A 21,334-nucleotide genomic window follows, 5' to 3' on the forward strand; every position below is an offset into this window, starting at 1 on the left:
AGCTCAGGGGTCTTCAAAAGTTAGTTTGAGGGAGGTAATCACTCACAGCAGAGCTGTGAGATTGTGACTGACTGTGATAAAAAACGTTTATTTTCTGTACATTTTTTCTGCTATTCAGGGTTAGTTATCCATTGCTAATGGGGGCAATCCTTTGCTAAAATTGTGTTTTTACCGGAGAGAATTTGATGTTATAGTTTCTCAAGTTTATTATTTCTCAACTGTCATAACTTTTTTTCTGTGCTTCTTAAAGGCACAGTACGTTTTCATATTATTTGTAAATTGCTTTGAAAAGTATTTCCAAGTTGCTAGTTTAATTGCCAGTGTGTTAAACATGTCTGACTCAGAGGAATATCTCTGTGCTATATGTGCTAAAGCCAAAGTGGAGCCCAATAGAAATGTATGTACTAATTGCATTGATGCTACTTTAAATAAAAGTCAATCTGTACAAATTGAACATCATTCACCAAACAACGAGGGGAGAGTTATGCCGACTAACTCGCCTCACGTGTCAGTACCTGCATCTCCCGCTCGGGAGGTGCGTGATATTGTAGCGCCGAGTACATCAGGGCGGCCATTACAAATCACATTACAGGATATGGCTAATGTTATGACTGAAGTTTTGGCTAAATTACCAGAACTTAGAGGTAAGCGTGATCACTCTGGGGTGAGAACAGAGTGCGCTGTTGATAATAGGGCCATGCCTGATACTGCGTCACAGTATGCTGAACATGAGGACGGAGAGCTTCAATCTGCAGGTGACGGTTCTGATCCCAATAGAATGGATTCAGACATTTCTAATTTTAAGTTTAAACTCGAAAACCTCCGTATACTGTTAGGGGAGGTATTAGCAGCTCTGAATGATTGTAACACCGTTGCAATCCCAGAGAAATTATGTAGGCTGGATAGATACTATGCGGTACCGGCGAGTACTGACGTATTTCCTATACCTTAGAGGCTTACAGAGATAATTACTAAGGAGTGGGATAGGCCCGGTGTACCCTTTTCCCCCCCTCCTGTGTTTAGAAAAATGTTTCCAATAGACGCCACCACACGGGACTTATGGCAGACGGTCCCTAAGGTGGAGGGAGCGGTTTCTACTCTGGCTAAGCGTACCACTATCCCGGTGGAGGATAGCTGTGCCTTTTCAGATCCAATGGATAAAAAATTAGAGGGTTACCTTAAGAAAATGTTTGTTCAACAAGGTTTTATATTGCAACCCCTTGCATGTATTGCGTCTGTCTCGGCCGCGGCCGCTTTTTGGTCCGAGTCCCTGGAAGAGACTCTTGACTCAATAACTATAGATGAGATTTCAAACAAGCTTAAAACACTTAAGCTAGCTAATTCATTTGTTTCAGATGCCGTAGTACATTTAACAAAACTTACGGCTAAGAATTCCGGATTCGCCATTCAGGCACGCAGAGCACTGTGGCTAAAATCCTGGTCAGCTGACGTTACTTCTAAATCTAAATTACTTAACATACCTTTCAAAGGGCAGACCTTATTCGGGCCCGGTTTGAAAGAAATTATCGCTGACATTACAGGAGGTAAAGGCCATGCCCTGCCTCAAGACAGAGCCAAACCTAAGGCTAGACAGTCTAATTTTCGTTCCTTTCGTAATTTCAAGGCAGGAGCAGCATCAACTTCCTCTGCTCCAAAACAAGAAGGAGCTGTTGCTCGCTACAGACAAGGCTGGAGACCTAACCAGTCCTGGAACAAGGGCAAGCAGGCCAGAAAACCTGCTGCTGCCCCTAAGACAGCATGAATCGAGGGCCCCCGATCCGGAAACGGATCTAGTGGGGAGCAGACTTTCTCTCTTCGCCCAGGCTTGGGCAAGAGATGTCCAGGATCCCTGGGCGTTATAGATCATATCTCAGGGATATCTTCTGGACTTCAAATCCTCTCCCCCAAAAGGGAGATTTCATCTGTCAAGGTTGTCCACAAACCAAATAAAGAAAGAGGCGTTTCTACGCTGTGTACAAGATCTTTTACTAATGGGAGTGATCCATCCGGTTCCGCGGTCGGAACATGGACAGGGGTTTTACTCGAATCTGTTTGTGGTTCCCAAAAAAGAGGGAACCTTCAGGCCAATCTTGGATTTAAAGATCCTAAACAAATTCCTAAGAGTTCCATCGTTCAAAATGGAAACTATTCGGACAATCCTACCCATGATCCAAAAGGGTCAGTACATGACCACAGTGGATTTAAAGGATGCTTACCTTCACATACCGATTCACAAAGATCATTACTGGTATCTAAGGTTTGCCTTCCTAGACAGGCATTACCAGTTTGTAGCTCTTCCATTCGGATTGGCTACGGCTCCAAGAATCTTCACAAAGGTTCTGGGTGCTCTTCTGGCGGTACTAAAACCGTGAGGAATTTCGGTAGCTCCGTACCTAGACGACATTCTGATACAAGCTTCAAGCTTTCAAACTGCCAAGTCTCATACAGAGTTAGTACTGGCATTTCTAAGGTCGCATGGATGGAAGGTGAACGAAAAGAAGAGTTCTCTCTTTCCACTCACAAGAGTTCCCTTCTTGGGGACTCTTATAGATTCTGTAGAAATGAAGATTTACCTGACAGAAGACAGGTTAACAAAGCTTCAAAATGCATGCCGTATCCTTCATTCCATTCAACACCCGTCAGTAGCTCAAAGCATGGAGGTGATCGGCTTAATGGTAGCGGCAATGGACATAGTACCCTTTGCACGCCTACATCTCAGACCGCTGCAATTGTGCATGCTAAGTCAGTGGAATGGGGATTACTCAGATTTGTCCCCTACTCTGAATCTGGATCAAGAGACCAGAAATTCTCTTCTGTGGTGGCTTTCTCGGCCACATCTGTCCAGGGGGATGCCATTCAGCAGGCCGGATTGGACAATTGTAACAACAGACGCCAGCCTACTAGGTTGGGGCGCTGTCTGGAATTCTCTGAAGGCTCAGGGATCATGGACTCGTGAGGAGAGTCTCCTGCCTATAAACATTCTGGAATTGAGAGCAGTTCTCAATGCTCTTCTGGAGCGGTCCTGATAGATGCTTTGACAGCACCTTGGACCTTCGGGATGGCTTATGTGTTTCCACCCTTCCCGATGCTTCCTCGATTGATTGCCAGAATCAAACAGGAGAGAGCTTCGGTGATTCTAATAGCGCCTGTGTGGCCACGCAGGACCTGGTATGCAGATCTAGTGGACATGTCATCCTGTCCTCCTTGGTCTCTGCCTCTGAGACAGGACCTTCTAATTCAGGGTCCCTTCAAACATCAAAACCTAATTTCTCTGAAGCTGACTGCATGGAAATTGAACGCTTGATTTTATCAAAGCGTGGATTTTCTGATTCAGTAATTGATACCTTAATACAGGCTAGGAAGCCTGTTACCAGAAAGATTTACCATAAAATATGGCGTAAATACTTATATTGGTGCGAATCCAAAAGTTACTCATGGAGTAAGGTTAGGATTCCTAGGATATTGTCTTTTCTACAAGAAGGTTTAGAAAAGGGTTTATCCGCTAGTTCCTTAAAGGGACAGATTTCAGCTCTGTCCATTCTTTTACACAAACGTCTGTCAGAGGTTCCGGACGTTCAAGCTTTTTGTCAGGCTTTGGCTAGGATCAAGCCTGTGTTTAAAACTGTTGCTCCACCATGGAGTTTGAACTTAGTTCTTAATGTTTTACAGGGTGTTCCGTTTGAACCCCTTCATTCCATTGATATCAAGCTGTTATCTTGGAAAGTTCTGTTTTTAATGGCTATTTCCTCGGCTCGAAGAGTCTCTGAGTTATCTGCCTTACATTGTGATTCTCCTTATCTGATTTTTCATTCAGACAAGGTAGTTCTGCGTACTAAACCTGGGTTCTTACCTAAGGTGGTCACTAACAGGAATATCAATCAAGAGATTGTTGTTCCATCTTTGTGTCCTAATCCTTCTTCGAAGAAGGAACGTCTTCTACACAATCTAGATGTAGTCCGTGCCCTGAAATTTTATCTACAGGCAACTAAGGATTTTCGACAAACGTCTTCCCTGTTTGTCGTTTATTCTGGTCAGAGGAGAGGTCAAAAAGCTTCGGCTACCTCTCTCTCTTTTTGGCTTCGTAGCATAATACGTTTAGCTTATGAGACTGCTGGACAGCAGCCTCCTGAAAGAATTACAGCTCATTCTACTAGAGCTGTGGCTTCCACTTGGGCCTTTAAGAATGAGGCTTCTGTTGAACAGATTTGCAAGGCTGCAACTTGGTCTTCTCTTCATACTTTTTCCAAATTTTCCAAATTTGACACTTTTGCTTCTTCGGAGGCTCCTGTAGTGTGGTCAGTCCACGGCCCGCCCTGTTTTTATGGCAGGTCTAAAAAATTTTAAATTATACTCCAGTCACCACTGCACCCTTTGGCTTCTCCTTTCTCGTTGGTTCTCGGTCGAATGACTGGGTGTGACGTAGAGGGGAGGAGCTATATAGCAGCTCTGCTGGGTGATCCTCTTGCACTTCCTGTTGGGGAGGAGTTAATATCCCAGAAGTAATGATGACCCGTGGACTGACCACACTACAGGAGAAAGGAATTTATCAGGTAAGCATAAATTTTGTTTTCTTTTATTATTGTAATATCAGGAGTGTCTATCCCTTATAGATCAGGTTTAACGTTTACAAATATTACATTAGCACATAGATAAGCTGAGGTAAATGTATATGCATTGTATAGTCAGAGATGAAAGATAGGTGCAGCTTTCATGCATTTGAGTCATATGCATGTTATATGTGTCCCACATGTTTATCTCAATGGCAGAATAGATGCTCTGTATATATGCACAAATCCATATGTTAAACAATTGCTATGCACTCTTACTTCACCCCTATATGAGTCTTCTAAATGTGGAATAAGGGTTATGTACTAGACTCTGATGCACACCTTGCATACTTTAACTAGCAGAGTTGCAGCTTACTAAAGTCATGTAGAACCTACGCAGGGAGTCAGCATAATATGACGGAACAGTCCGTATACATTTTACGAGTCGCATGCTTGTTATATAAGGTTCACATATAAGTTGCAATAGCAGAATTGATGCTTTATATATATGTACGTGCCCGTATGTTTAATGTTTGATATGCCATTCTACTTTTATTATCTGCTTTTGTACATATTAAGCTTTCGCTTTATACAAGAGGCATCTTCCTTTCCCAAAAAAAAGAGGAGAAAGGAAGAAAGGAAAAAAAAGAAAAAACTTCTATGATGTCATCAGAGGTATATGCTAGACTCTAGCCTACAATAACGGTACCGTGGGCATAGAAATCGATGTATTCTTACTTTGTGCTTACTAGGGATAGGATCCACCTCCTATACTGTAACTTGATAATGTGTTCTTTGTAACAAAACTATAATATTAGTATATATGAGTCAGCTTAACCAAGGTGCATCTACACTCAATTTATATAACTCCCTCAAGGGCTTGATCTGAGTAACCCCTACACACTTTTTGCTGTTACAATTGCCAGCGCTAGCTTATACAACTGGCACACATACCTGTTATCTAGTTTACTTTACCAAGTAATAGTTATATTTTATATAGTATAGATGTTACAGAACATTGAAGTTTCTTCTTACAGCTTATCATAAAAAGCTTATTACTAGTTATCCCCTATGCCATTCTTCTTTAATTTTGAACGAATCAGGCCAACTTCACTACTTATACTCTTTTAGTTTCAAACTTTGTACAATACTTACCCTACTCCTTATGTTTGATGATGTTATGCCTAATCAATACAGGTAGCCCTCAGTTTACGCCGGGGTTAGGTTCCAGAAGGAATGGTTGTAAATTGAAACCGTTGTAAATTGAAACCCAGTTTATAATGTAAGTCAATGGGAAGTGAGGGAGATAGGTTCCAGGCCCCTCTCAAAATTGTCATAAGTAACACCTAATACATTATTTTAAAAGCTTTAAAATTAAGACTTTAAATGCTAGACAGCATTATAAACCTAATAAAGTAATCACACAACACAGAATATATAATTAAACTAAGTTAAATGAACAAAAACATTTGCTAAACATCATTATAAACCTAATAAAATAATCACACAACAAAGACTTCACTTGCATTTCTCTGCAAACAGTTCTTTCTATGCATTCCAATCTGGACTGAGTTATAAACAGGAAGATCTTGTTCCTTTGAAATCTGCTCTATAGCTCAGGTCTGGTTAAACGGATTAACTTCAGCTTGCTTGGCTTTACTGCAACACAAGCGGATAGCTCCACCTACTGGCTATTTTAATAAATGCACTGCTTCTCAATGCTTTTCAATAGCAGTCACATGACTGGAAAAAAAGGTTGTTATTCTGAAACGGTGTAAATTGAACCGTTGTAAAACGAGGGCCACCTGTACTCTCAAGTATGATTTACTATGCTCCAGGTCAGTTGCATTTTTTTTAATTTTTTTTTTTCTATCTTAATGTGTTCCCATACGCTATAGGACACCCCTACCTATGTCTAATGGGGAAACTAAGCACATCGATGGTAATAACCCTCTGACTGCACGCATTTCTTTATATGCCCTTATATTTATATTTATAGACGTAAAATAACATATGTTCTATTTTAACTTTTTGTTCTGCCCCCAACTTTCCAGTAACTTTTCTAGAGGTCCCTTCACATTCCTCCTGTCGTTCTTTTATATGGCTCCGCCCCTCCGCACCCCATACTCCCCCATATTTGACTAGCGGTGCTTATCCGCTGAATATCCCCCCCCCCCCCATACATTGAAGCTCACAAAAAAAGCTATTGATCTGTCCACCAGTTTTCTTTATAATATCTTCAGAGGCCGTATGGTCTGAGAGTCAGTTGCTAACTGGTTAGTCATCTGCGCTACCTATCATAAAATCGAGGTTTCATTAGCCTATTTATTGTTTACTGTATAATTTGTGGAATAATTTGCTCAATTTTCATTGTATCTTCCATTCATGATGTTCACAGGCGATTTTTGTTATATGTTTGTTCTATAAAACCTCAATAAAAAAATATTAAAAAAAAAAAGTTACACTCACTAATGGCAACACAATACATATTGTTACATTCCATTTAAAAGCTTAAACAATAAAAATAATGTAATAAAAAAAAATATATATATATATATATATATATATATATATATACATACACACACACACACACACACACACTCACACACACATCTTGAATTAAAGGAACAGTTCACCCAAAAACTTTCTCCCCTTTAAATTATTCCCAATGATCCTTTTTACCTGCTAGAGTGTATTAAATTGGTTGCAAGTAGCTCCTTTACTCATATTTCAGCATTTGAAATAGCTGATTTAGCTTGTGGTTTCCCAACCTATACTGAAAGTTTTGATACTGGCGTATATGCTATTGACAAGCCTAAGTAAACACAGCCAACAGAAGAGATTACACCCTCAGTGGGGGCATGATAGTTAAGTAATAAAATTATAATTTTCCATTGTTCTCTCTATGTATTGAGCTTTGGTGTATATAAGATAAGGAAGCAAGTCTGTGTACATGAAAGTGATAACATAATGAGATCTGATATTACCTGAAGCTCAACCCATTGTAATAGGCTGTGGTTTCAAAGCACAAAACCAGCTACTTCAGATACACAAATAAACCCGAAAATGCAATTTCTCAAATATTGTATACTCTGCAGTTGGTATAACAAGTCATTTAAAATACATTTATGGAAAAACAATTTTTACAGTGTACTGTCCCTTTAATATTGAAAACAATAATATGAATAGAAATTGAGGGAAATTATACAATCTAAACAGATTAGTTAACATAATGCAGAGATAAAATTATGTTTTAAACCAGATTTTGCAATTTTATGACACACTATTAAAATGCTTTTTATCTAACGGAGACTTGACTGTTATTTGGATCTACTCTCTTCCAAAGACTAAAAGTCCTGCAGCACTTTGCACAGAGCAGCTTCCTGAGCGGATCCTGGAACCACCCGCTTCCTGCAACTTTTTTTTGGTGACAAGCCGATGGAACATCTGTGATCAGTGTGCTAACCGCTGAGAGTGTTAGCCAGCCCATTTGCACCCCAATCAGATATGGGTGCCGTCATACCGGGTGAGTGTAACTTTGTTCTTTCCACATCGTGCAGAATTTTACGCAACACACTAAGAAGCACCCCCTCTCCATCCTTCCTGAGACCGTCCTGGGAGATTGTTACCACGGACGCGATTCTGCGGTATAGGGAGCTGTTTGGGGTGCAAGGATGGCACAAGGAAAGTGGTATCGCTTAGAGTCCCTTCCAATAAATATTCTAGAGCTTCGAGCACTCTACAACGCTGTGGAGGCATGGCCTCGTCTGAGAGACTTCATCTTTATCAGGTTCTAGATGGACAATATCACCTCGGTGGCTTACATCAACCACCAGGGAGGCACGAGGAGCCCCCTGGCAATGAGGGAGGTGTCTCAGATATTGTTTGCTCTCTGCTATCCACATTCCGGGTGTGGACAACTGGGAGGTGGATTTTCTCAGCAGGCAGACTTTTTATCCGGGGAAATGGTCTCTTCACCCCGAGGTGTTTGCGGAGATCTGTCTTAGATGGGGGACGCCCGAGATCGATCTCATGTTGTCCAGATTGAACTGCAAGCTTCCCCGATACGGATCGAGATCAAGGGACCCCCAGGCAGAGCTAATAGACGCATTGGCAATGCCTTGGGGGTTCGGTCTAGTATACATATTCCCTCCGTTACCGCTTCTACCTTGTGTAGTGGCGCGTATAAAGCAGGAGAGAGCGTCCTCCATTCTGATTGCTCCTTCGTGGCCAAGGAGGACGTGGTTCGCGGATCTGGTGGGGATGTCATCCTCTCCGCCGTGGAGGTTACCCTGTCGCAGGGATCTGCTGGAACAGGGTCCTTTTCAACATCAAAATCTTGATTCTCTGAGGCTGACTGGATGGAGATTAAACGCTTAGTCTTGGCAAAAAGGGGTTTTGCAGAAAATGTGATTGACACTCTGGTTCAGGCATAAAAACCGGTCACTCGTCGCATCTATCATAAGGTGTGGAGGACTTGCTTGTCCTGGTGTGAGACTCATGGCTACCCTTGGCACAGGGTGAGGGTATCCAGGATTTTGGAGTTGTTCCTCAGGAGGGATGAAGGGGCCGCCCCCATCCAAAGCTGGATCTTGTAGAGGGCAGACTGTCGCTGTTTTCAGACGCTTGATCCAGGGACGTACAGGATCCGTGGGTCCTAGAGGTCATAGCTCAGGGATACAAGATAGGTTTCAAATCTCATCCACCCAAGGGCAGATTTTTCCTCTCAAGTCTGTCTTTAAAACCATAAAAGAGGGAAGCCTTTCTGGGGTGCGTGCGGGATCTGTCCTCCTTATGGGCCATTGTCCCGGTTCCTATCGCAGAAAGAGGTTTGGGATACTACTCAAACCTGTTTGTGGTCCCAAAGAAGGAGGGAGCTTTCTGCCCAATTCTGGACCTAAAGTGCTTAAACAAGTTTCTAAATTTCCCCTCATTCAACGTGGAGACAATAAGGTCCATGCTTCCTCTACTTCAGGAAGGACAGTTCATGACCACTATAGATCTGAAGGATGCCTACCTTCACGTTACAATCCACAGGGACCACTTTCAGTTCCTAAGGTTTGCGTTCTACGTTCAGCACTTCCAGTTCATTGCACTTCCGTTTGATCTAGCTACGGCCCCAAGAATCTTTACAAAAGTTCTATTAGCTCTCCTGGCTGTCGCCAGAACCCAGGGTATAGCAGTAGCTCCCTACTTGGACAACATTCTGGTTAAAACACCATCCTTTCGTCTAGCAGAGGACCATTCGGTTTCTCTTCTCTCTCTCTCTTCTTCGATCACATGGATGGAAGATCAACTTAGAGAAGAGTTCTCTCATTCCAAGCACCAGGGTAGAATTCCTGGGCACTATATAATAGATTCAGTTCCCATGAGGATATTTCTAATCGACCAGAGACAGTGCAAGCTAGCTTCAGCATGTCTTGCCCTCCGGACCTCCTTAAGGCCATCTGTGGCTCAGTGTATGGCGGTAATTGGTCTCATGGTGTCCACCATGGACATAATTCCTTTTGCCAGGTTCCGCCTTAGACCACAACAGCTGTGCATGCTGAGGCAGTGGAACGACAATCATTCGTATCTGTCTCAACAGATTTCCCTGGACAACCGGTTGACAGAATTGCTCTCTTGGTGGCTCCATCCAGATCATCTGTCCTGAGGGAAATCCTTTCTCAGACCATCCTGGGATATTGTGACTACGGACGTGAGCCTCTCAGGATGTGGAGCTGTTTGGGGTGCCAAGAAGGCACAGGGCCTATGGTCTCAGGAGGAACGCTCCCTCCCGATCAACATTTTGGAGCTTCAAGCAATCTACAATGCTCTGAAGGCTTGGCCTCTTCTGGGTTTGTCCCGGTTTATCAGATTCCAATCAGATAATATAACCTCGGTGACTTACATTAGCAGTGCCTTGGAGGTTTAATCTAATCTACCTTTTTCTGCCATTACCACTCCTTCCTCGGGTAGTGGCCTGCATCAAGCAAGAGCAGGCGTCAGTAATACTGATTGCTCCATCGTGGCCATGAAGGACGTGGTTCACGGACCTAGTGAGGATGTCATCTTCTCCTCCATGGAAGTTACCTTGTCGCAGGGATCTGCTGGAACAAGATCCTTTTGTTCATCAAAATCTAGATTCTCTGAGGCTTGGAGATTGAATGCTTAGTCCTAGCCAAGAGGTTTTTTTGAGAGTGATATTGATACTCTCATTCAAGCTCGTAAGCCGGTTACTTGTTGCATCTATCATAAGGTGTGGAGAACCTACTTATTCTGGCATGAAGAGCGTGGATTTCCTTGGCATAAGGTTAAGGTTGCCAGGATTCTGTTTCTCCAGGATGGTATGGAGAAGGGTCTTTCGGTCAGTTCCCTGAGGGGACAGATTTCGGCCTTGTCTGTTTTACTGCACAAGAGGCTCTGATTAGGATCAGAACTGTGTTCAGATCTTCGGCTCCCCCTTGGAGTCTGAATCTGGTTCCGTTTGAGCCTATGCATGAAATTGATATTAAGTTGTTGTCCTGGAAAGTTCTCTATCTACTGGCTATTGCTTCTGCGTGCAGAGTATCTGAAATTGCCGCCTTGCAATGTGAGCCTCCTTATCTGGTGATCCATTCGGCTGTCCTACGTACTAAGTTAGGGTTTCTCCTTAAAGTCGTGTCAGATTGCAACATCAGTCAAGAGATTGTGGTCCCTTCTTTGTGTGCTAATCCTCCTTCTTTGAAGGAATGTTTATTTCATAATTTGGACATAGTTTGTGCCTTGAAGTTTTATCTTCGAGCTACTAAGGATTTTAGACAAACTTCTTCCTTGTTTGTGGCAGGTTCTGGGAAGCGTAAGGGCCAGAAGGTCTCTTCGACTTCCTTATCTTTTTGGTTGAGGAGTCTTATCCACTTAGCTTATGAGACAGCGGGACATAGACCTCCTTTAGAGAATTACGGCTCATTCTACTAGAGCAGTGGCTTCCTCTTGGGCCTTAAAAAAACGAGGCCTCTATGGATCAGATTTGTAAGGCGGCTACCTGGTCCTCCTTACACACTTTTTCTAAATTTTACAAGTTTGATGTTTTTTGCCTCAGCTGAAGCAGCCTTCGGGAGAAAAGTTTTTTACAGGCTGTGGTGCCCTCAGATTAGGGTCCGCCTCTCTTTTTGTCCCTTCCATTTTCATTGTGTCCTCTGGAGCTTGGGTATATGTTTCCCAACCGTAAGGAATGAAGCCGTGGACTCTCCTTGTATTAAGAAGCAAAACATAAATTATGCTTACCAGATAATTTAATTTCCTTCTGTACAAGGAGAGTCCACGGCCCCGTCCGTGTTCTCCGATGGGCGGCCCTCTAAATTTATCATTTTCTTCTGGCACCTTTTATACCCTGATATTTCTCCTACTTGTTCCCTCAGCAGAATGACTGGGTGATGGGGGCAGTGGGAGAGGTATTTAAGCCTTTGGCTGGGGTGTCTTTGCCTCCTCCTGGTGGCCAGGTTCAGTATTTCCCAACAGTAAGGAAAGAAGCCGTTTACTCACCTTGTACAGAAGGAAATTAAATTATCTGGTAAGCATAATTTGTTATTTCTGTTTAAATGGAGTGATAGCAAAAATGCTAAAAAAAAAACCTCCAGTATTTGTGGCAAGTTTTTCTCTGAAAGTCCCGGTAGTGAAGGGGTTAAAAAGCTAGATAATCCCTTTATTTACCATTCCCCAGTTTTGCATAACCAACACTGTTATATTAATTATTATTATTATTATCGGTTATTTGTAGAGCGCCAACAGATTCCGCAGCGCTATAACCAAAGGGGGAGTACAACAAAACAATTATATGGTAGAGGGCCCTGCCAAGAGTTGCACTGTTGTAGTCAGCTCTTAAGAAGGTGATCCACAAACAGCTGGACTATTATGCTTACATGCTAAGAGGGTTCAGGGGATTGCAGTGGAGGAGAGGAACTGGTATTAGGAAAGGTTAGCGTAGGTTGTATGCGTCCCTGAACAGTAGAGTCTTTAGGGAGCACTTGAAGCTTTTAAAACTAGAAGAGAGTCTTATGGAGCGAGGCAGAGAGTTCCACAAGATGGGAGCCAGTCTGGAGAAGTCCTGTAAACGGGAGTGTGATGAGGTGACAAGAGAGGAGGAGAGTAGGAGGTCATGAGCAGAGCGAAGGGGACGGGAGGGAGAGTATCTGGAGACAAGGTCTGAGATGTAGGGGGGAGCAGTGCAGTTGAGTGCTTTGTATGTCAGAGTGAGGGTTTTGTGTTTGATCCTAGAGGCAAGAGGAAGCCAGTGAAGGGATTGGCAGAGAGGCGCAGCAGATGAAGAGCGACGTGTAAGGAAGATGAGTCTGGCAGAGGCATTTATTATGGATTGTAAAGGAGCTAGGCGGCAGGTGGGGAGACCAGAGAGGACAGAGTTGCAGTAATCAAGGCGGGAAAGAATAAGAGAGTGGATTAAAATCTTAGTTGTGTCTTGTGTAAGGAAGTGTCTAATTTTAGAGATGTTTTTAAGGTGAAAGCGGCAGGCTTTAGCCAATGACTGAATGTGAGGAGTGAAGGAAAGAGCTGAGTCGAATGTGACCCCGAGACATCGGGCGTGCGGGGTAGGGGTGATGATGGAGTTGTCGACAGTTATAGAGATATTGGGGGTGGAGACTTTGGAAGAAGGGGGGGAAATGAGGAGCTCAGTTTTGGAGAGATTTAGCTTGAGGTAGTGAGAGGACATCCAGGAAGAGATGTGAGAAAGACAGTTAGTGACACGGGTTAGCAAGGAAGGAGATAGTTCTGGTGCAGAGAAGTAGATTTGGGTGTCATCGGCATACAAATGATATTGGAAACCGTGGGACTTAATTAGGGAACCTAATGATGACGTATAGATAGAGAAGAGAAGGGGACCGAGGACAGAGCCCTGCGGTACTCCGACAGAAAGTGGTGACGGGGCAGAGGAGGCCCCAGAGAAGGCTACACTGAAGGTACGGTTTGACAGGTAGGAAGAGAGCCACGAGAGGGCTGTGTCACAGATGCCGAAGAATTGGAGGGTTTGGAGCAGAAGAGGGTGGTCGACCGTGTCAAAGGCTGCGGACAGATCAAGGAGGATAAGCAGAGAGAAGTGGCCTTTTGATTTGGCTGTAAGTAGGTCGTTGGTGACCTTAACAATAGCTGTCTCTGTGGAGTGATAGGGACGAAATCCAGATTGCAGCGGGTCAAGAAGGGAGCTTAACGTAAGGAAATGGGATAGGCGTGCATATACTAGTTTTTCGAGAAGCTTTGAAGCAAGAGGGAGGAGGGAAATTGGGCGGTAGTTGGATGGGGAGGTAGGATCAAGGGAAGGTTTTTTGAGGATAGGTGTGACCAGCGCATGTTTCAATGATGAGGGAAATGTACCAGTGCTGAGGGAGAGGTTGAAAATGTGTGTTAGTATAGGGGTAAGGGTAGCAGAGAGAGAGGGGAGCAGCTGTGAGGGGATAGGGTCCAGGGGACAGGTAGTGAGGTGAGAGCGCAGTATAAGTGCTGAAACTTCATCCTCAGTAATAGGGGAGAATGAACTAAGTTTCAGGTTATGAGGGTTGTGGTTGGGTGAGAGTATTTGAGGGGGGGAGAGAATGGAATTGTGTTGAGAGCTGATTTCATTTCTGATGGAGTCAATTTTGTTAATAAAGTGACTGGCAAAGTCTTGGGCTGACAGAGAAGTTGTAATAGGAAGTGGGGGAGGGCGGAGGAGAGTATTGAAAGTGGAGAACAGACGTTTTGGGTTTGAAGAAAGATTAGAGATAAGGGTAGAGAAGTAGTGTTGCTTGTGGAAATTAAGGGCAGAGTAGTAGGAGTTCAAGATGAATTTGTAATGAAGAAAATCATCAGAACTCCGTGATTTTCTCCAATGCCGTTCAGCAGTACGGGAACATCTGCGTAGGTACCTTGTCAGAGGAGTATGCCAGGGCTGGGGATGAGTGTGTGATTTCCTAGCAGTGGTAATAGGGGCGAGATTGTCAAGGACGGATATAAGGGTGGAATTATAGTGGCAGATAGATTGTTCAGGGCAGGAAAAGGAGGAGAAGGATGAGAGGAGTGGATGAAGGGAATTAGCAAGTTGTTGCTGATCTAAAGACCTAATGCTTCTGTGAAGTTTGGTGTGAGGAGTAGAAGGTGGGAGAGTTGTAGGAAGGGATGAAATGTTGCAGGTAAGGAGATGGTGGTCAGACAGAGGAAAAGGGGAGTTTGAGAAGTTTGAGAGAGTGCATCGATGGCTAAAGATCAGGTCAAGGGAGTGACCGTCTTTGTGAGTGGGAGAATCAGTCCATTGTGACAGACCGAAGGAGGAAGTGAGTTGCAGAAGTTGTTTAGCAGATGAGGCAGTGGGATTGTTAAGGGGGATGTTGAAATCGCCAAGAATGAGGGCAGGGGTGTCAGAGGAAAGGAAGTAGGGTAGCCAGGCAGCCAAGTAATCTAGAAATTGAGTTGCGGAGCCAGGGGGTCGGTATATGACTGCTACACGTACAGAGAGAGGGGAGAATAAGCGAATCATGTGGGTTTCGAATGAGGGAAAAGTGAGGGAAGAGATAGGGTGTATTTGTTGAAAGGTGCAACGAGAGGAAAGTAAAATACCTACACCACCTCCTTGTCTATTACCAGACCTAGGAGTGTGGCTGAAGTGTAGACCCCCATGTGACAGAGCAGCAGTGGATGCTGTGTCTAGGGGAGAGAGCCAGGTTTCTGTTAGGGCCAGAAGGTTGAGGGAGCGGGAGATGAAGAGGTCATGTATAGAAGTGAGTTTGTTGCAAACAGAGCGAGAGTTCCAGAGTGCACAGGTGAATGGGGTAGTGGCTTTAGATGCAAGAGGAATGTGAGAAAGGTGTGCAGAGTTTTGTTTTCTGAGTCTATGGGATGGTACACATGGATGTGCATGGCTTGTCAGTGGTTGGGGACCGGGATTAGGGGAGATGTCACCAGCAGTAAGTAGAAGCAAGAGGGAGAGTGACATGAGATGAGATACAGATTTGAAGTAGTGAGACTGCTTTTGAGATGGGGTGGAGGGGGTAGAGAGAGTGTTTAGGAATAGGTAAAGTTCATGAGTAGAAAAGTAAGGTGAGTTTAGGAGAGATGGGCTAATGAACAGTGCAGGTGGAGAGGGAGAAGGAGTAATTGAATAGTGTAGTTTGTTATAGAGACAAAGGGTAGCAAAAAGGAATATGAATATATTGAGCATGTTTACAGAATTGGGAACCAGTTAAAAACATAAGACACAGAATTACTGTAGCAATTGCATAAGGGAATGAAAGGTATATGAAACATAATATAATAAAAGTACTGTGTATTCTATGGGGTTAAGGGAATGGAAGGATTTGCTGATCAGTGTGTGCACCTGTCATTTCAGGAGAGTTAAAGTTGTGTGGGAGACTATCTATAAATGAGGAAGTGAACTTGGGGTGGGTGGGAGGGAAGCTGTTTCCCAGAAGGCTACCTGTAGAAAGTTATGTGGCAGTTTCAGTTAAGTGAGAAGGTCTGTGATTTTTTCTGTGTTCTTAGACTGTGTAAAGGGAGAGAGATAAATTGGTTAATGATGGTCCAGAGAAAGTGTGTTAAAATGAGTGGGAGGGTACATTTATGGACATTTTAAGCTAAGGGTCAGTCATGCAGAAACCAAAAAACACATCAAAAAACAAAATATTAGAGATAAGACAGACATATAAGAGTGAAATAAAACCATTAAGACAGACAGATAAATGTACAACAGCTGCTTAAACTATGCAAATTATGACTAGCACAGCCTGTAATATATACATTTAAAGTAAAAACAAAACAAAAGGAATTATCACTAAATATACAAACACATACAATAAACAACTTAGCAGGTAAAATATAATGAAGCTGTTTCCCAGAAGGCTACCTGTAGAAAGTTATGTGGCAGTTTCAGTTAAGTGAGAAGGTCTGTGATTTTTTCTGTGTTCTTAGACTGTAGAAAGTTATGTGGCAGTTTCAGTTAAGTGAGAAGGTCTGTGATTTTTTCTGTGTTCTTAGACTGTAGAAAGTTATGTGGCAGTTTCAGTTAAGTGAGAAGGTCTGTGATTTTTTCTGTGTTCTTAGACTGTAGAAAGTTATGTGGCAGTTTCAGTTAAGTGAGAAGGTCTGTGATTTTTTCTGTGTTCTTAGACTGTAGAAAGTTATGTGGCAGTTTCAGTTAAGTGAGAAGGTCTGTGATTTTTTCTGTGTTCTTAGACTGTAGAAAGTTATGTGGCAGTTTCAGTTAAGTGAGAAGGTCTGTGATTTTTTCTGTGTTCTTAGACTGTAGAAAGTTATGTGGCAGTTTCAGTTAAGTGAGAAGGTCTGTGATTTTTTCTGTGTTCTTAGACTGTAGAAAGTTATGTGGCAGTTTCAGTTAAGTGAGAAGGTCTGTGATTTTTTCTGTGTTCTTAGACTGTAGAAAGTTATGTGGCAGTTTCAGTTAAGTGAGAAGGTCTGTGATTTTTTCTGTGTTCTTAGACTGTAGAAAGTTATGTGGCAGTTTCAGTTAAGTGAGAAGGTCTGTGATTTTTTCTGTGTATATTAATATACTTTTTACCTCTGTGACTACCTTGTATCTAAGCTTCTTACTGCGTTAGTCTACTATGCTAGTAGATTACTTATTGGGACAGTCTACTCCACAATTTGTATTGTTTTAAAAGATAGATGATCCCTTTTATCATCCGTACCCCAGTTTTGCACAACCAACACTGTTATATTAATATATTTTTTACCTATGTGCTTACCTTTTATCTAATCCTCTGCAGACTGCCCCCTTATCTGAGTTCTTTTGACACTTGCATTTTAGCCAATCCGTGCTGAATCATAAATAATTACACAGAAGTGAGCATGTTACACAATGTGGCACAAATGAATTAGCGCTGTCTAGCGACCATCAAGGGCTTAGAAATTAGCACATGAGCCTACCTAGGTTTAGCTTTCAACTAAGAATACCAACAGAACAAAGCAAATTCAATGATAAAAGTAAATTGGAAAGTTGTTCAAAATTGCATTCCCTATCTGAATCAGGAAAGTTTAATTTTGGCTAGACTTTCCCTTTAAGTTTGCTTGGGTCTGAAGGACTGATTTTTATATGCAGCTCTTAAGGCTTTTAAAATATTAATCTGTGGTTACCAATGTGTTAAGAGCTATCAGGCTATCACTGAGTTAAAGGGACATTCCAGCCATATTTGGAATCTACATGGATGCATTACAGTTTTGAATATAAGCATTTTTGTAATATACATGTATTAGCAAAAATGCTTCTAATAAAAGTTATAGAGGTTTCAAAAGTGTATTTAAGTATGCAACGTGCACCAGCATTTTAAACAAAGCACTTGTTTAGAGACCCTACAGTGCATGTACCATCTTGTATTGACTCAATTTGTTAATTGCTCACATGATACAAGCCCCCCTGGCTATCTGAGCGGCTGCAGTACTTAAAATGCTGGTGCACTGAGAATATCTTGTTATGCTTCACATGCACGTGCAGAGAAAAATGTTAGCACTAAAACAGTGATAACTTTTTCTAGAAGCATTTTTGCTAATACATGTATATTGGAAATATGTTTCTTTTAAAATATGTAATTCATCTATGTGCATTAAAATTTTGACTGGAATGTCCCTTTAAAGGGTATTTAAAGTCAAAATTAACTTTCACTATTCGGGTAGAGCATACAGGTTTTTTTTGGGGGGGTTCTTTTTTAATTTTATTATTTTGTTAACATTGTACATGGACAAGATTTTCAGCATCTTGAAATTTCAAATGTAGGTCAAAAAACACAAAGTAATTTAACAACTCAAGAACAACAATACTTCAATCAACTTATATATATTTCAAGTGTTACTATATTAAATAAAGCAATAACTAACCCATATTTCTTATCGAAGAAACAAAAACAGATTGCAAGAAACTAAAGGAAGATAAGACATATAAGGTAGACAAATCTCTAAACCCTTTTTTTCCCTCTTCCCTTGTTTCTAAGCAACAAAGTTACCTGGTTCCCTGCCAGGTAGGCATATAAAAGATATTATCCCAGTTTCAAGACCTTGTAGAGTTTAGTGTATAAACGTGGGAGGGAAGGGAGGGGAGGAGAAAAAAATAGGGGGGAGAGGGAAAACATACTAAGCCTCCAGAATCACCATGCTCCTAGCAAAACCAGCTCTGAATTCTGAAATGGAAATATTAAATAATCTATTTCTCTAGGAGATAAACTTTTTATATATAAAGACCACTTCTGGAAAAAAAGACAAATGTCATGATCATTGTTCATGTCCGTATCATGTACATTGCTTTTGTACATAATCTTTAAATTCTGCAAAACTAGGGATATTGATTTTTTTTTTTCCAGTAGTGAAAAATCAAACTTCTAACTGAGAGAATAACTGTATTTATGAGTTTCTTATAAATGTTTTTCAGAGTCTTTCCAAAGGAAGATGATACGAAATAGGGATAGGCCAGTTACAGACAACTTCAGGGCCTTAATCATCCAATATTCTACTTTATGCCAAAGTTGTCTGATTCTAGGACATTCCCAGATCATATGATTCAAATCAGCTGCATGCCGGGAGCATTTTGGGCAAGCAGAAAAAGACAAATTCCCCCATCTGGCACCTTTTGCTGATGTATAATAAGCCGGATATATAGCAGTTTTACATGTGACTCTCTCCATGTTGAGGATAATGTAGTAATAGTTACTAAGAGCATACGATTTGAAACACTTTTCCAATTGACTATCATCCAATTTGATTCATATTTTTGATATCCTTTGTTTAAAAGCATACCTAGGTAGGCCGAGGAGCAGCAATGCACTACTCTGAGCTAGCTGCTTATTGGTGGCTACACACACATGCTTCTTGTTATTGGCTCACCTGATGTGTTCAGCTATCTCCCAGTATTGCATTGCTTCTCATTCAACAAAGGATAGCAAGAGAATTGAAGCAAATCTGCTAATAGAAGAAGTTTGAAAGTTGTTGTATGCTCTATCTGAATTGTAAAAGAAAAAGGGTTAATGTCCCATTAAACTATCAACAATCCGTTCAGAGTATCACATCATTTATAGCATTAGTTTTATTTAACAAAAAGGCAAATTGAAGATTATGAACTATGCTATGTCCAGATTAAAATGATGTGGTGAGAATAAAGGGAGGTTACAGACATTGGTGCTAACAAATGCTGCTGTGAGAAAGGTACTGTGTGTGTGTTGGGGCCATTTGTTATGTGTTACTCATTTAAATCCCCCATCTTGTGCTATGTAGACAATGGACTTGCAAATGTTTGTCAGTAATCAGAGGTGGAGCATATCACCTAGAACTACTACTGGTAAAAACAAATAACAGTGCATTGTCCCATTTGTATTCCGGTATCCAGTGCTTCTGTTGTCTAACTTTATGAGAATAGTTTTTTATGCTTTATCTGTTTATTTCTTCTTACAGAATTATATCACAGCTGATGAATTGCGCCGAGAGCTGCCGCCAGATCAAGCAGCCTATTGCATTGCCAGAATGGCGCCTTATATGGGACACGATGCTGTGCCTGGAGCCTTAGATTATATGTCATTTTCAACTGCACTTTATGGAGAAAGTGATCTTTAACCCTTCATGGCTGACACCACAGAGCTCCTTTTGCAATTTCATGTATGCAATGTGTTTTTAGCATTCACCTTTGTATGTATTTGTTCACCAGCTGATAAATCACTCCCATGCCCTTACTGAGAATGTTTACCTTTTCAGTACTTACAGGATATAAATAAATATTCATCTTCATTAGTCTTCAAAAGAACAGTTTACTTTTTTGTATGAGACCTTTTACATTGGCATATTTTATTATGAGGAAAAAAAAAAAAGTTTTAAAGTATTTTTTCTGTCAAACCAAAACTTAAATGAATGCATTCTGTTCTATTTAACTGATTTTTTTCCCCATGTATGGGATGTTTTATTTTTATACCAGTTTCAAACGTAGTGAAAGAAAAAAAAAATCTCTTCCTTAATGTCTGACTTTGAAAGTAATCTTTTGATAAACCGCTTACGCACCAACAAAACATTTTGATAACTAGTTTTGAAAAAGGTAAAATGTCTAATTACTTCTTAGTCCAACTTTCTACCTTGTGCCAGTTTATTATACTGTAGATATTATTTTTATCTAAAAATATATTTAACCATTTTTAAAGCTATCTATTGCATTTTTGGTCAATTGCCTTGCTTAATAGTGAGTTCCACAACTTGACCTCCGTTAATGTGAAGGACCCTTTTATTTGTTGAAGGTAAATTCTCCTTCCTATAAACCTTATTGTATTACCTCTTGTCAACTGTAATTTCCTTGGTATGAAAAGATCTCATCTATATTATGCCTGAATATATTTATATAATGTAATCCTACTTTTTTCTCAAGCACTTTTTGTCTTAATAATAAAAAAAAAACTATACCTAATTTAGTTAGCATCCACTGATAGCTTAAATAATTGAATTCTATATTATTTTAGTTTCCCTTATAGGAACACTTATTTTATTTTTTCAATATTTTATTTTTGAAAAAGGGTGCCCGTAACTTGTGAACATGAACTCTAAAATAACTTGCTCCTTTTGTATCACAAACCATATTAAAGATTTTTTTTTTCTTTACAATTTTCAGTATCTGTTTTTGGCTTACTTTGAAATTCTCAGACAGATCTTGTTATAATTTAGCAATATTTTTTATTTAAATAATGGGTTTGAAGGCACAATAAAATCAAATTTAAACTAAAAGCATACAATTTTAAACAATTTTTGCGTGCCGTAATTTGGGAACGCTGCAGGTGTCTGAAGGGGAGTTGCTACATGTGCAAACG

The 21,334-nt window shown here is 41.2% G+C and overlaps 1 protein-coding gene across 4 annotated transcripts in view; it reads left to right on the forward strand.

Annotated features, from left to right (window-relative positions):
- Positions 1 to 21,131, forward strand: part of ACTN1 (actinin alpha 1) — a 295,503-nt gene extending 274,372 nt beyond the window's left edge. For all 4 annotated transcript variants that reach the window (XM_053697995.1, XM_053697997.1, XM_053697996.1 and 1 more), the window contains one exon: positions 19,944 to 21,131. In XM_053697995.1, the coding sequence (XP_053553970.1) occupies positions 19,944 to 20,102 (159 nt within the window). In that variant the 3' untranslated portion in view covers positions 20,103 to 21,131. The remainder of the gene's footprint in view (positions 1 to 19,943) is intronic.
- Positions 21,132 to 21,334: the final 203 nt, after the last annotated feature.

The sequence above is a fragment of the Bombina bombina genome, chromosome 1 (assembly GCF_027579735.1).
Source record: "Bombina bombina isolate aBomBom1 chromosome 1, aBomBom1.pri, whole genome shotgun sequence".
NCBI classification, from domain to species: domain Eukaryota; kingdom Metazoa; phylum Chordata; class Amphibia; order Anura; family Bombinatoridae; genus Bombina; species Bombina bombina.